Source organism: Bubalus bubalis, chromosome 10, assembly GCF_019923935.1.
Source record: "Bubalus bubalis isolate 160015118507 breed Murrah chromosome 10, NDDB_SH_1, whole genome shotgun sequence".
NCBI classification, from domain to species: Eukaryota; Metazoa; Chordata; class Mammalia; order Artiodactyla; family Bovidae; genus Bubalus; species Bubalus bubalis.
In genome coordinates, this window is record NC_059166.1 from 36,956,111 (window position 1) to 36,973,249 (window position 17,139).

Consider the following 17,139-nt stretch of genomic DNA (forward strand, 5'->3'; position numbering starts at 1 on the left):
GAGTGTCTTGCTCCACGTGTGATCTAAAAGCATAGGTGGAGAGTAAACCTGAGCAATGAAACATCACTATTTATTGATTCTCTATCCCAGGAGATGACCCAAGACAATAGACAGCAGGCTCATTCCTGACTGGAAAGTTAGACGGCAACTTTGAGTGACCATATGACAGGGGAAGACTGCTGTGACTGGCAAAGGACGAAGCTGTCTTTATCCAGAGAGGGATGAAGTCCGTTTTGAGGCTAGGATTTTAAGGGAATTCATGTACAAGATTTCAGTAAAGTATAATTCATCAGTGTAGTAGTTTGCCTGCCTTCCCTGATTGTACTCTGAGACTTCCTGACAAATACTATTAACTCGAAGCTGCTATTCAGTTGCCCATATGAGTAGAAAATGAGTAAGGGCTTCCCAGATGGCGCTAGAGGTAAAGAACCCACCTGCAATGCAAGAAGATCCCCTTGAGGAGGGCATGGCAACCCACTCCCTTATTCTTGCCTGGAGAATCCCAAAGATAGAGAAGCCTAGCGGGCTACAGTCCATGGGGTTGCAGAGTCGGATACAATTGAAGTGACTTAGCATGATGGGTAGAAATAAATCCACACCTGTGGGCAATTGCTACCGTACTGAGTCCCTGCCACTACCCTGCTGCTCAGGTCAAAATGAGTTCCAGATAGGTGGAAAGAGTGTCTGCCTTGAGGCCCACCAAATGGCTCTTTGCAATTCTTGAATCTGAGGACCCTAGCCATAACAGGCCCTGAACCTAAGGGGGCCAGTTTGTACTCCTGTTGATGACAAACAGCATCCATTAGGGAGATGCCTGGTGCCCATCTGGCCTCCTGAGAACGTAACTAACTCCCATCGGCTGGTGCGTTCCTCTACTGTGACCACACGTGAAAACACAACTTCTACAGTGTACAGTGTCTGTCATTAGCTATTTTAACTACATCTTCTCCACTAACCCCAAACTCCTCTGCTGCTGTTCGTCCACAGGGTCAGGGAGGACTGGCTGAGAGTCTTTCCTGTGCTGACTGCAGAGAGTGAGGGAGGAATAGTCTGACTTAAAGAAGTCATCTAGGCTCAATCTTTCCAGTCTCAGCCTTCAGTCAATCAAAGAAAATTTGTATTTGGAATAACAGTAAAATATAGGACCATTCTTCCAGATTCCATCCTATTTGCAACCGTAGATAATTTGGGCTGATGGTTATTCTTGGCTAAACATTTCAACCTGAGCTGAATATGGTGAACAGAAAGGAGAAAGAAATAAAGCATAGAAGGCACCTAGACCTGTGTGCCACAAACACACAAACTCTAACATCAACTTTTACACATCTACAACGCTTGTTACCTCATTTACTGGCCCAAGTTTAAGAATCAACTGCCACAGCTTGTTTAACTCTCAGTAATGAGAAGCAATTTACTCAAGAGCCTTGTTATCCAGAACCTTTTAGTATACACACCATGAACAGAGTGCTGCTGCTGCTGCTAAGTCGCTTCAGTCATGTCCGACTCTGTGCGAACCCATAGATGGCAGCCCACCAGGCTCCCCAGTCCCTGGGATTCTCCAGGCAAGAACACTGGAGTGGGTTGCCATTTCCCTCTCCAATGCATGACAGTGAAAGTGAAGTCATGTCCGACTCTTAGCGACCCCATGGACTGTAGCCTACCAGGCTCCTCTGTCCATGGGATTTTCCAGGCAAGAGTACTAGAGTGGGGTGCCATTGCCTTCTCCAATGAACAGAGTAGTAGCACTCTATTATTTTAAAAGTTAAAACATGAGAATTCCCTGGTGGTCCAGTGGTTAATACTCCACACTTCCATTGCTGAGGGTGCAGGTTTCATCTCTGGTTGGGGAACTAAGATTCTACAAGACATGTGGTGTGATCAACAAAAATGGAGAAGGCAATGGCACCCCACTCCAGTACTCTTGCCTGGAAAATTCCATGGACGGAGGAGCCTGGTAGGCTGCAATCCATGGGGTCGCTAAGAGTCAGACACGATGGAGTGACTTCAATTTCACTTTCATGCATTGGAGAAGGAAATGGCAACCCACTCCAGTGTTCTTGCCTGGAGAATCCCAGGGACGGGGGAGCCTGGTAGGCTGCCATCTATGGGGTCGCATAGAGTTGGAAATGACTGAAGTGACTTAACAGCAACAGCAACAGCATTATATCTCTTGTGAAATTATGTTGATCAATATTTTTATCATTAATCCTCATTAGTTAGAGGGTTAATTAGTCAGCTTCTAATTCAGTTTTAAATTTCTCATGTGAATTCATTTTAATTGTGCTTTAGAAATAAATGCCAAATATTTTTAAATAACAATATACTAAATGAATAAGTCCTTTTGTCACTGTGTCAAGAAAATAATGGAGGGTAATAAAAGAGTATCCTTTCACCCAAGAACTAGTAAGTATACAAAATAGTAAAATGATAAAATCAATAAATAAAAAGAGGTACTATACCTGCTGTAAATCCAGTGTAATTGTAACATAATGGTATTCAATTCCATTCTTAATACTGGGACTCTGCCACCAAGTGTTCTTGCCATCAATAGCATTTGTAATCGGGTGCCTCTCTATTGAATCAGCAGCAACATATAAAAGAAGAAAAGATCATATAAAGAATTTATAGCTGTTTTTACAAGCAAAAAGCAAAACTAAGTTAAAACCCTCACCATATGAATGTCAAACATTAAAATAATAGAAACAGAGAGCAATTTGTATCTCTAAAAGAACTGGCTTAATGTAGACTTTTTCACAGCACTCTGCAAGGTAGTATGAAATGGTTAAATACTTAACCTATATGAGAAGATGCTGTTCAGCACTCTGGCTATCAACTAAAATGGGCAACTTTAAAGATAACTACAGAAATTAAGTGTGAAAAAATAATATTGAAATCTAACTGATGTGTCAGTCATTCACAGAAGCAAAAACTCTACTGTTTGAGCTGGCTTTAGTATGCCATCAACTTTGTGAACAGAAACATAAAATCCTGAATTGTGGTTGAAAGGTACTTGAAGATTTGCCCTTCTGACACATACATTATTACCAAGACTTGGGCAATTCAATATGTATCTGGTTTTAATATAAAATGCTGTCAAATCCAACCTATGAGGCTTTTTGCAGTCAGTCCTCAACCTGCCAACTTTGTATGTAAACCATTATTTAAAAATAAAATGAAAGATACTCCATATCTCCCATTCAGGATGATACCCATTCATCCCCATAATCACCAACAGTGGGGTTCTGGACAATAAAGACAAGGATAGGACGGCACATGAACCTCCATCCTACCAATAAAGCACAGGTCTTCCCTTGCCTTTACTCCAAATAGATGAGGACAGGACCTATTGTGAGAATTAAAGCAAAACTCGAGACAGAAAAGAGGAGGTGTGGATAACTGTTACCACCTCCCTTGACAGTCCTTTCTTACAGTTCCTTCCTTCTTATAATCCTCAAAACTCACGGATTCCTTGTCTTCTCCCACTTAGTTCCATGCATCTTGCAACAGCAACCACTGCCTCTGGAATGCCAAAATTCTTGTTCCTGTTTGGTTTACAGCCATTCGTTCTTGTCTGTATCTGTGCTACTTATTTCCCAAGTAATACAAGTTCTGCTCCTAATCTGACCCAGCTCAGGATTGGGTGAGGATGGCAGGAGTGAAAAGCTGTTGGGGGTGTTCCTATTTCTATTCCCAGGGCTGCAGTAAGAGTTCTTAACTCCCTAACATCCCACTTGGAAGTCAGCCTATTTGCATGCAGAAATGTAAACAGGGAAGAAGTTAGCGTCCCTGCTGCTCTCTGGTAAATGTGGATTAATTATTTGCAATGTCAGTCCTGAGAACTTTTATAACACTAATCCTTTTGAAGCCTGTCTCAAATGAATGGCTTCAGAATATTCTTTTATTATAACATAATCTTTTTTTGCAAATTGAAGGAATATTTCAAATAATGAACAAACCATATCACTATGAGGAACAATCATGGACTCAATCTGTGGACATAATGCAGTAATACAGCCAGGTGTTTTAAAGATATTGGTGATGAAAGCACGTGAGATTTGAACCATGAAGCTCTGGAGAATGAGAAACTGGATAGTCCACCTGGATCCATCATTTAGCATTTAACTGCCCATGGACAAGTCACTTAAACTCTGTGTCATTATTGAAGTGAGGATAATAAAACTCTATTCATGGTACAAGTTCCCAAAATCTTAACTTTCAGAAAAAGTTAAAAATATATATATATGTGAAAGAGATTTGTGGAATTGATATGACTCCAAAATACCAATTGTGGAGTTATATCACAATTTGTGGTATAACTCAAATCGGAGTTACAGCTCTTTATTTCTCCAAGTAATAGTAGCATCCAGACTAGTGTTGCTACTACTACTCTTTAAGATATCATCACTTGTTTCATAAAATGGAGGATGTTTAAAAACAACAATTTTGCCATGGACCAGTAAAAATATTTTGGATGGGAACTCTCAACTCACAGAGCTACCAGAAGAACATTATAGTCATTAATATTCTAACCACTATTATGTATATGCAAAAAGTGAAAGTCATTTAGTTGTATCTGACTCTTTGCAACCCCAAGGACTGTAGCCCACCAGGTTCCTTTGTCCATTGAATTCTCCAGGAAATACTGGAGCATATACATAGAATGAATTATATATATGTTCAAAATATGCAGGATTCTGAATCATTACTGGAGATAAATTATATTTAATAAAAAATTTGTAAATGAAAACCAATCAGGCCTCAATGCAAAAGAAATCTGAGGGTAAAATAAAATAAAATCATCTTTCAAAAAATTTATAAAAACAGAATATTTATTAATTTTGCCAATTTCAGACTGTGAACAGTTTTATTACACATTAATTTTATTAACATAGTCTGCTATAAATTCTTTAACTGAAAGTAAAAGGTTTTTATCTTTGATTTACTTATGGTAATATGAGTTTACAGGACAAGACAAAAATAATCTATTTATATTGGTAAATTATTTAATTCAAATGAACAGCTTGATGGACTTTGTTTTCTACCACGTCTTATTATAATAGCAGTTCACTGAGATGAGAGACCTTATCTAATTAATGAAGAGCAAAATTGCTGAATAAGTTTAATAATTTAGCACTAGTTAACTTATTCTGCTGAAGACAGGGAAAGTGTTAGGTCTTTATAATAACAACAAATACCTGAAGATAACCAAATATCAAATAAATGCCCTTGGTGGTATGAGTGGGTGCTGAAATCGGCATATTAGAAATCAGAACCATAAAGGAAATATTACTCGCATTGCTTCTGAAGACAAATAAATATCACAGCATATGTTCCTTAAACATCCTCCAGAACCTTCTTTCCAGATTGTGGGTTTAACATTGATAGAAAAATACGCACACAATCACATTTCCAAATCACACTTGTGGCTTGTAGGTAATTGTGAGAGGAGCTATCTAATTGGAAATTTTGAAATCTACCACCTCAGGTTAAATTGATATGAAAATTAGTCATGAAAAGGAAGACTGGGAGATGAATCAACAATTAACCATAATCCCTATTATGAAAGTTTAATCATAATTAATTTGCAAGTACTGATTAATTGTTGGCATATTTCCCTTATTTAAAAAGAGACAGAAACTTATAACATTCTCATAGTTACTCAAGTCAATCCAAAGGCTAACTGCAACTGAAAATTGGCAAGGGAATCGTTGATGAAGTAAAACTTTCAAATTGCTATTTTAATTGGAAAGCACAATCCATTAATAGCCAGGAGGTTCAAATTTCCCTTTCTTTGTGTGGTAATTAAGTACAGACCTTCCAGATTCATTCTAGCTGTTCAGTCAATTTGTGGAATTTTATCATCTGTTGCTCCAACTTTTACTAAACTATATCCATGTGGATTACTGCTATTTTTTTTTTTATTCTTGTGGGCTATTATTCTTTCTAAATTTCTGATTCCAAAAACATTATTTTGAAATGTGATGAAGCATTACATTTCATTCAAAATTAATCACATGAAGTGAATTTAGGCTGTGATAAGTTTTAAAAACTTACCACAAGTAAATAAAATGGGAAATGGGAAATGTAACTCATATTTGTCTTGCTTTGCTAAAACAATTATTCACTCTTTGTCTTGCCAAAATATAGATGTCTTCCATTGAGAAACAAGAGACCCTGAATATGGAACTCTGAAGAGCAGAGTGACATTCACTCAAGGACTTAACTTGGTGAATACATCTCACTCATTTTCCTAACAAAACGTCTACTCAATTATGGTCTACCTGAATCTTTGTACCTTCCTTCCATCTGTATCTGTAAACACATATCCTTCAGTTTCTCCTTTTCTGGAATGCCTTTCCCTCTAATCACAAGTAATTCAGGTTTTTAAACCCTTTCTGAGTCTGACAACCTTCTTGGAACTCTTTTGCTACCTCAGGTCCCACTGATGTTTTCTTTCTTCAAAATTCTGTATCATTGATGACATGTACCCTAAGGTATAGACCTGAGTTTACTCGCTTGAATATTTGTTAAATTGCCTTTTATATCCAATGCTGTTTATTCTAACATTGTACTTTTAGACAGGAACTATAAATACTTATATTTATATACATACATATATAGTCCTACATGCATGTATATATGCACACACACAAATACACATATATATGATTTTACAAACTTTAACTCTCTCTCTGCCCGATCCATCCTCAAAACACCCTCTGCTGCTGCTAAGTCACTTCAGTTGTGTCCAACTCTGTGCGACCCCATAGACAGCAGCCCGCCAGGCTCCCCTGTCCCTGGGATTCTCCAGGCAAGAACACTGGAGTGGGTTGCCATTTCCTTCTCCAATGCGTGAAAGTGAAAACTGAAAGTGAAGTCGCTCAGTTGTGTCTGACTCTTAGCGACCCCATGGACTGCAGCCTACCAGGCTCCTCCGTCCATGGGATTTTCCAGGCAAGAGTACTGGAGTGGGGTGCCATTGCCTTCTCCACAAAACACCCTCAACCACCCCTAGAATCCCCTGCCAATCATTTCATGTCTCCAGGCTTTCTCACATTCAATGAAATCAAGGCCACCGATTCTTTTACCAAAGGTAATTTTCTTCCCATGAAGCTTCATCTTCTTCCCTAATGAACCTACAATTCGTAGTCCTCATAGAAAATAAATCAATTCATTTATTTTCTAGCCTTTACCTCAATTTTCTTGTCCTGATGTATCCCCTTCCTCTGACCTCAGCTTTGGCCCATACTATTCTATACAAGAATAGCAAATAGATAGGATGTGTTCTAATATTCCCCCTCCTACACCAATAACAATCTACATCTTAGAAAATAATGAGAGTCATTTAAAAGGTAAGAAAGGTTTCTGAAGCTTGGCATCTTTGGTTTCTTAACTGTTTCTTAAAAACATTCTGTGATATATAAAACCAGCAATCATATTCACAAAAGTCCCAGTTCTTCAAACATAACAATATTAAAGTTTCAGTGTGTCTAAACTGTATAATAGAGGCAGGACTATGCAATCTTCCCTTTAACCAGCTCCAAGAAAGAATGCAGGGTACCTCCCAGCTTTCTTTCAAGTTAAAAAATATAAATTCTGAGAAAAAGCTTTTTCACTTTATAAGCATCTCAACTTTAAACCAAAAGAGAGGAAAAACTAATTTTTAAAATAATATAATTGTGAAACTGTATCTCTATTGTAATTCGCCTCACTGATAGTAAGTATTCACTGCATTAATATCTCCAATATTTGATGATTTCTCAATATATGTCTACAAACCAACTCCCATGTCTAGAATTATGTCACACTATTTTCCCCTTATCCATATAAATTCTTTACTTAGTGAACCTAATTTCTTATAGTTCTCTGAATATATCATGCTGTTTCCTGTCTTCAAATTTCTGTATGCTTATATATATATATATATATATATATATTAATTTTCCCCTTTTCATCTTACTAACCCTTATTTTCTAAGCATATGGGTCATTTTTTCCCCCAGGAGTTCCTAGGTGTTCCCTTAGCACTCAATTTACTTTTCTGTCTCCCCTATTTCCCTTCCTAAATCTTTAAGTCAAGGGCTATGTATGATTCAACACTCTGCTTCAGAACAATGCATTACAAGAGCCTGTCTTCAAACGCTTGCTGAATAAATGCATGAATGAGTCTGAGATATTAGTGTGGTTTCTAGAGGCCAACCAAGAGGCCTTTGTATGACACTTCTCCTTAAAACACTATTCCTGTGGTATTTAAGCATACAGACTGGTTCCAGCCCTCTGACACTTTCATTTGCAGCCATTTCTAACTACTTGTAGTTCTCCCAGCAAGTATGTTTTCTATCTTATTCTGAGCCCCTCCTCCTGGCATTCCTCCTCTTCCCTCTGTCTCCTCTTTACATTCTCAGCTCAAATTTGCCCTTGGATCTCAGATGCCCTTCTGGCAAGCCTCCAGCTATACCAGGACCGAATCCATGACTCTTCTCCTTCTCCCTGAAGCTCCTGTGCTCATTCTTTCCTTGATACCTACCACACTCTACAGCAATAATCTGCTTCTTGCCACTTCTTCAACTGAGCCAGAGACCACATCTTATTCCTGCTGTATTCCTAGTACAGTACCTGGACATAGTGACTACTGACCTACTAAAGCCTTTATTAATAACCACACCCTCAGATACTTTTCTGCAGGCAGTCAAGTCAATGACTGCCACAGGTCTTCAGCTAGAAAACTCTCCACAAGCACCATACCCACTACACATAGGGAATTCTAATGTTTGTCAAGAGACAGAGAAGGGCTGTAAAGCTCACAGTAGAAGAAAGGATCTAGAAATTGAGAAGACAAGCCCTTTGACTTTAATACACTTTGGCCTCAACATTCTCAGTGATATCTTCCACCCAATTCCATACAAGTTAATCCTAAATACATACGGTATGGATTGCTGCTGTTTTGATTGCAGATCCGACATTGAGGGTTCCTCACTGGCTGCCCAGGGACATGCTCTACCAATTTGCAATACATTTCGGGTCCTTTCTCTCCACATGTTGCATTTGTGGTGATGAGGGCATTGGAAGCAAGATTCAGGACAGCAGGGAATAAACCTGAAAAAGATGAACAAATGAAGGTGTGTGGGATGATTTTATTGCATTTTAAAATGAAATTAAGATAGGATGCTTTCCAAAGCATTAAATGAAAATAGAATAATGAGTGATAATTAAATATCTGACTTAATTAAGTATACTACATAAATAGCATGTGTTATCAAACTAGCATTTTTTTCCCTGGGTCTTAAGTATGAATTCTAAAACTATCTTCTTAATTTTTAACCTCTAGTACTTAATTAGAAAGTCCTGTCTCTAAAACACACTTTTAAAAAGTCTGCTCATGTTATTGGCACAAGTCTTACTGAAATTTCCATCCTGCATTTCAGCTGTTTTGTGAAAGTTGTCAGGTTACAATTTTTAAAATAATTAGCTCATCCCGGAACATACTCTATCTACCTTCATACACTAAATTCTCTATGCTAGTAAATAATATGTGATTAAATAAACAAGGTTTCTCTTCTGTATTTCATCACTATTTTGTGTCTGTTTATTTTACTTTAGTCGCTCAGTCACGTCGGACTCATTTGTGATTGCATGGACTGTAGCCTGCCAGGCTCCTCTGTCCATGGGATTCCCTAGGCAAGAATACCGGAGAGGGTTGCCATTTCCTACTCCAGTTTTGCATCTAGCTGTACAATTATTATTTTATAAAATATATGTTGAGCACACACTACACCAGATACCATAAAAGATTTGAGAATGAAATATCATTAATATGGGCTTACTGTGGGAAGTGATCCTGAACTGTATCTTGGAGAAAAAATAGAAATGTATTTGGTATAGAAAATGAAGGGAAAAAACAAACATGCCAGGCAGAGGGAATATTATATTAGTATAGACTTTATTCTGAAAGCTTACGTGGATGCTGAGTGATTGACAGAGGACTGAGTTTGTAACTGTTCTAATCTATTAGATTATGTGATCATATATAGACATAGATACACATATAAGTTATGACAAACCTAGACAGCATATTAAAAAGCAGAGACATTACTTTGCCAACAGAGATCTGTATAGTCAAAGCTATGGTTCTTCCAGTAGTCATGTGTATGGATGTAAGAGCTGGACCATAAAGAAGGCTGAGCACAAAAGAATTGATGCTTTCAAACTGTGGTGCTGGAGGAGACTCTTAAGAGTAACATGGACAGTAAGGAGATCAAACCAGTCAAGCCTAAAGGAACTCAATCCTGAATATTCATTGGACGGACTTAATGCTGAGACTGAAGCTCCAATACTTTGGCCACCTGATGCAAAGAACTGAGTCATTGGAAAAGACCCTGATGCTGGAAAAGATTGAAGGCAGGAAGAGAAGGGGAGGACAGACGACAAGATGGTTGGATGGCATCACCAACTTAATGCACATGCGTTTGAGCAAACTCCAGGAGATACTGAAGAACAGGGAAGCCTGGTGTGTTGCAGTCCATGGGGTCTCAAAGAGTTGGACACGACTGAGCAACTGAACAGCAAGCTTCTACAAACAAAACAACTTTATTTACATACAATTCTTCTCAGGCAGGAGCCAATACCTCTAAAATTCCCCCAGGATACTGTCAGTTTCACTTTGTGATATTTGTCTCCCTCACTTCTGACTAGTCCTGACCTTGACCCTGACTTTGGATTTCATTTTGAAGGTATGGGTGAGACTCTCCATGCCCTGCTTTGGTGCAGCCCTGTGGGACTAATGCTGAAGCTGAAACTCCAATACTTTGGCCACCTGATGCAAAGACCTGACTCATTTGAAAAGACCCTAATGCTGGGAAAGACTGAAGGCAGGAGGAGAAGGGGAAGACAGATGATGAGATGGCTGGATGACATCACTGACTCAACGGACATGACTTTGAGTAAACTCTGGGAGTTGGTGATGGACAGGGAGGCCTGGCGTGCTGCAGTCCATGGGGTCACAAAGAGTCAGACACGGCTGAGTGACTGAACCGAACTGTGGGACTTAATTGGAGTTGGTTAGGCCTGGAGTTTTTCAGATCTGAGGAATCATGGCAGGAAGACAAAAGGAGAAGATGACTGGTGAAAATTATTTTTCTATATATTGTTATGTTTCAAAATATAGAACTGAATTATATCCTAAATTTCTCACATATTAAATATATAAATGTGAGCAAAATTACATGGTTATGAAAGGATTATGGGTATAGAGGTAACATTGATTAAGAAGCTATTTCATATTCATTAAATAATATGATTTAATCCCCGCTAACCTCATGTGTACTTTTTATTAGTCCCACTTTATAAGTGAAGAAAATGCAGCTCAGAGAAGACAAACAATACGCACCAAGTCATGAATTAGCAAGACCAATAACTAAGATTTGAATTTAGCTCTTTAACTCAGAAGGCTAATTCTCATTGGGGCTTAAAGAAGAGCCAAAACCTGGTTCTCAGCAGAGCTTATCAATTTACATACTTATTAAAAGAAATAACTTATCCAGCCTTCACCCCTTTGTTCAGAGTTTTCCAATCATAAACTAAAGACGTCAATAAAATTTACATTTACTATCTTTCAGTTCTTTCCATTGATTTGTTTCTGTTACACTTATTGATCATGTACTTGAAATTAACCTCTTCATAATTTACTTGCCTTGCTTTGTGGTCAAGGAACAGTGGCCTTTTGAAATTTTATTACTTTGTTGTTTATTTTTAAAAATCAGTAAAGTGTACTGGTCAAGGAAAGTCCCCAATTAGTTGCTAATGACCAATTTGAAGAGTCAGTTGATATCTGAGCTTTTATTGAATCTTCAGCAGGTTGTATTATAGAATGCAGCCCACTTCATTATAAGTTAAATCTGTTAGACTGTACCTATTTATTTCCATTCAAAAGTAGAAGAGTAATATTTACTGCTATATGCAATATGGGTTACTTAAAGATTATATAAACATTTCAAGTGTAAATGAACTACAAGTAGATGGTGAACTTTTATAGAGTATCGACTTACAACATCAATTCAAATTGAGGTCATGTAATGTTAATGACATAAAAGCCAGTCATCATTACCCACACAATTATGACTGACATTTTTCTTCTGAATAGTATCTAGACTAAGTAAATTTAGATGGATTTGTAGCTTAAAAAACCAAGTCTAAACAGAAAACAAATAATATTTATTTTCACTATACTTCATATTTCATTAGAGATTAGAATATGTACTCTAGAGAATAAAAAACATACTCTGTTCTGCAATATATACATTCAGTAAATAATCTAGAAAAAGGCTAAGTTTATGTAATGTGAAAAATAGAAATTCTGCTATCATATGGTAAACAGTTATAAATGTGCCAAATTTGCACTGTTTTTATTTGAATGTTTTTAGACTATCTTTGCTCACTCAAACACTGTGCTATATTCATGGAATTTTGTATGATCTTGATGATCTGACTTAAAATCCCACATTTTGGTTTCAAATGGCAGAGACATCTTTAAAACCTGCATATGGAGATTCTACTTTATTAATGTGGAGTTGTTGTTGTTGTTTTACTCACTGTCTGACTCTTTTGCAACCCCTCAGACAGTAGCCTGCCAGGTTCCTCTGTCCATGGGGTTTTCCAGGCAAGAATTCTGGAGTGGGTTGCCATATCCTTCTCCAGGGGATCTTCCAGACCCAGGGATGAAATCTGCATCTCCTGCATTACAGGTGGATTCTTTACTGCTAAGCTACAAGGGAAGCCCAGTCGAGGAGTAGCTACTATTAAACTGTTCACAGATAACAGCTATGAATTCTAAACAAAATACACGTTTTAAAATTTCATACTTGAAGACACTGAAGAGCAACGCAAAATAGATAAGTAAACCAGGAGGGATGTATATGCTTAGAAGGAAGATAATGGATGTCTCAGACTGTGCATGCAAGGTGACTAAAACTCAAAACCACATTTCACTGTCTTTTTTTAACTTTACTGTCTTGAAGAACCAGAAACAGAACTAAGGACAATTAGAGCTGCTACAAAGTGAGGAAGAAATACTAGAAAAAAGAAAGCCACAAGAACCTCAAAATATGCATATAAATTTTTCCCAAGTCTCTTATCAATACCAGATAATACATATATGCCTTAGGCAGGCTCCAAGTTCACTGGTTGGGAATAAATGAACAAATGATCAAGTGATCATAGAACAAGTGATCATAGTTGCTGCATTTCATAGGCATGCCAAAAGTTTGGAGATGGAGTCCAGATAAGTAACTAATATAACACAAAACTAAAAGACTGATGACTGTTCTTCAAAAGAACATAACAGAATCCAGAATTTTCTACCAAGGACATTTATAACATTCAGAATGCAATTGTGTAAAAGAGATATTAGATGGACATAAAATGAAACAAAATGCCACCCATACTTAGAAGAAAAGCAGTGAATGGAAAACAACACTGATATCAACCAGATGTTGAAATTAGTATACAAACAATTTTAATCAGCTTTCATAACTATGATCACAGACATACACACACAAATGCTTATAATAAAAAATAAAGTCACTAGAAACTACAAAAATATCAAATATACATTCTAAAACTGAAAAATGCAATATCTAGAATAAAAAATCATTACATGAGATCAGCAAAAAATGTCAGAATCAAATAACTAAACTTGAATATAATTTAACAGATTTTCCCCAACTTGTTTAAATATATATATTAATGTTAAGAAAAATTGTAATGTTGCATATGTGCATGCTCAGTTGTGCAGTTGTATCACATTCTTTGCGACCCTATGGGAGGTACAATGTAAGACATGACAATTAGAGCAAAGCAATGGTGGGTGGTGGGATCACAATAAATGGACACACAAATCAGTAAGGCTCTTATGCTTTACATTAAGCAGTACATTATTTAAATGACTGACAGTACCAAATGTTTAAATGTTTTGGGGTTCAACTGGAATTCCACTCCATTGTTGTTTAGAAAACAGGCCTTTTTAAGTAAATCTAAACCTAGATCTTCCTCATGACCCCCAAATCCCACTCCTAAGAAAATACTCAGGAGAAATAATGGTATATGACCATGAAAAGCCCTATATAAGAATGCCCATAAAAGCTTTCATCATAATAGCCAAATATAGAAACAACTCAGGTTTCCATCCATGGGAGAATTCATATAGAAACTGTGGTATACAATGGAATATTATTCAGCATTAAAAAGGATCAAACTATTGATATATGCCACAAGATGAATCCCAAAAGCATTATGCCAAATAAAAGACAAAACAGTTCATATGTTGTTATTCCTTTATGTGATCTTTTAGAACAGGCAAACATATTGTGCAAATAAAACAGAATTTAAAAAATGGCTGACTTTAAGGGGATAGGCTAGGAAAAAGCAAGAAAGAAATTTCTGGGCTTACGGTAATATTCTTGAGTTTGTATTATACAGATATATATATATTTTTTAAACTCAGTGTTAAAACTGATAAATGACTGTTGCACTCACTTGTGCATTTTACTGTGTGTAAGTTCTACCATAAAAAAGTAAACCAATATTAAACTTAATTTATGATACTCATGATGAAGTGCTTGGCACAAAGTATGCAACAGATCAAAGTATAAAGATGGATACTTACATATGAATGGACAAAAGTATGGTAAAGCATATACAGAGAGATACTAATTTTAGAATCTAGAGGCTAAGTATGTGGCTATTTATTGTATGATTCTTACTTTTCTACATGGGGAAAATTTTTCTGAAAATTTGGCAATATATAAAAATACTATATATACACACACATATAAGTATATATCTGTGAATAACCATATATACACATATACATATATATATACATTTCTGTATATAAGATTTATGTCATTTATTTGGGTTTTACAAATTATCAATACCAGTAACAGTAAAATTTCAATTTGACATTACTCAAATCAAATGTGGAAAATCTGGTTAGACAGTATAAAGCGAAATAGTCGTTTCAGTTTTGCTCAGAATCAGAAAAACTGAGTGAAAGAAAGCACTGGCTTAGCCAAACAGTAGAGTATCTCTCCAAGACACTTCAGTTCAGTTCAGTAGAGTCGCTCAGTCGTGTCCGACTCTTTGCGACCCCATGAATCACAGCACGCCAGGCCTCCCTGTCCATCACCAACTCCCAGAGTTCACTCAGACTTACATCCATCGAGTCAGTGATGCCATCCAGCCATCTCATCCTCCGTCGTCCCCTTCTCCTCATGCCCCCAATCCCTCCCAGCATCAGAGTCTTTTCCAATGAGTCAGCTCTTCGCATGAGGTGGCCAAAGTACTGGAGTTTCAGCTTTAACATCATTCCCTCCAAAGAAATCCCAGGGCTGATCTCCTTCAGAATGGACTGGTTGGATCTCCTTGCAGTCCAAGGGACTCTCAAGAGTCTTCTCCAACACCACAGTTCAAAAGCATCAGTTCTTCGGCACTCAGCTTTCTTCACAGTCCAACTCTCACATCCATACATGACCACTGGAAAAACCATAGCCTTGACTAGACGGACCTTTGTTGGCAAAGTAATGTCTCTGCTTTTGAATATGCTATCTAGGTTGGTCATAACTTTCCTTCCAAGGAGTAAGCGTCTTTTAATTTCATGGCTGCAGTCACCATCTGTAGTGATTTTGGAGCCCCCAAAAATAAAGTCTGACACTGTTTCCACTCTTTCTCCATCTATTTCCCATGAAGTGATGGGACCGGATGCCATGATCTTAGTTTTCTGAATGTTGAGCTTTAAGCCAACTGTTTCACTCTCCTCTTTCACTTTCATCAAGAGGCTTCTTAGTTCCTCTTCAATTTCTGCCATAAGGGTGGTGTCATCTGCATATCTGAGGTTACTGATATTTCTCCTGGCAATCTTGATTCCAGCTTGTGCTTCTTCAGTCCATGATGTACTTTCTCATGATGTACTCTGCATAGAAGTTAAATAAGCAGGGTGACAATATACAAGCTTGACATACTCCTTTTCCTATTTGGAACCAATCTGTTGTTCCATGTCCAGTTCTAACTGTTGCTTCCTGACCTGCATACAGATTTCTCAAGAGGCAGATCAGGTGGTCTGGTATTCCCATCTCTTTCAGAATTTTCCACAGTTTATTGTGATTCACACAGTCAAAGGCTTTGGCATAGTCAATAAAGCAGAAATAGATGTTTTTCTGGAACTCTCTTGCTTTTTCCATGATCCAGCGGATGTTGGCAATTTGGTCTTTGGTTCCTCTGCCTTTTCTAAAACCAGCTTGAACATCTGGAAGTTCACGGTTCATGTGCTGAAGCCTGGCTTGGAGAATTTTGAGCATTACTTTACTAGCGTGTGAGATGAGTGCAATTGTGCGGTAGTTTGAGCATGAGAACTGATTTTCCAGTCCTGTGGCCACTGCTGAGTTTTCCAAATTGGCTGGCATATTGAGTGCAGCACTTTCACAGCATCATCTTTCAGGATTTGAAATAGCTCAACTGGAATTCCATCACCTCCACTAGCTTTGTTCGTAGTGCTGCTTTCTAAGGCCCACTTCCAGGATGTCTGGCTCTAGATCCAAGACACTTACTGGCTGGCAATTAACAGGTTAATTTATTTTCCTTATATAGTGTTCCAGTCCTTCCACTTTTTATTTCATAAAAATGAAGAACTTTGACTTAGCATCATATTTAATATGTACGTGTAGTCTTTTGAAGAACTACAAGTGAGTCAGAGAGAAATGCATTTAACATATCCGTAAGTGACCTATTGTGTGCCACGACTCAGATTCATTCCTTAGGATTTAGGCAATGTTTCTTTAGGTGATGATCTAGAATGCTGTTATCCAGTAGGAAAAAGAAGCCTATTTCAAATGTGAATTTTACAAATGAGGAAAATAATTCCCAGAAACTAAGTCGCACAGCTGGTTTTCAAACACAATTATTGCAAACCAAAATAAGTTAGAACTAATTTCAGCATTAAAGATCCACCCTGTCTCATTCCCCTTCCTGATCTAAATGAAAATCCTTTTCTCCTATGTCATTCCTGAGATTTGCATCATCTAGTTCTCCTTTTCTCTTCTATATGCACACCACAAGCCAACTTCCATCACAGTTTTACAAGTCCATAATC

At 37.5% G+C, this 17,139-nt stretch overlaps 1 protein-coding gene across 2 annotated transcripts in view; it reads right to left on the minus strand.

The window, feature by feature from the left end:
• The window catches only part of LAMA2 (laminin subunit alpha 2), a 708,999-nt gene that overhangs the window by 538,628 nt on the left and 153,232 nt on the right, over window positions 1-17,139 (minus strand). For both annotated transcript variants that reach the window (XM_025294565.3, XM_025294564.3), the window contains exons 2-3: window positions 8,925-9,095; window positions 2,460-2,572 (exon numbers count right to left, since the gene is read on the minus strand). In XM_025294565.3, coding sequence (XP_025150350.3) covers window positions 2,460-2,572; window positions 8,925-9,095 — 284 coding nt within the window. The remainder of the gene's footprint in view (window positions 1-2,459; window positions 2,573-8,924; window positions 9,096-17,139) is intronic.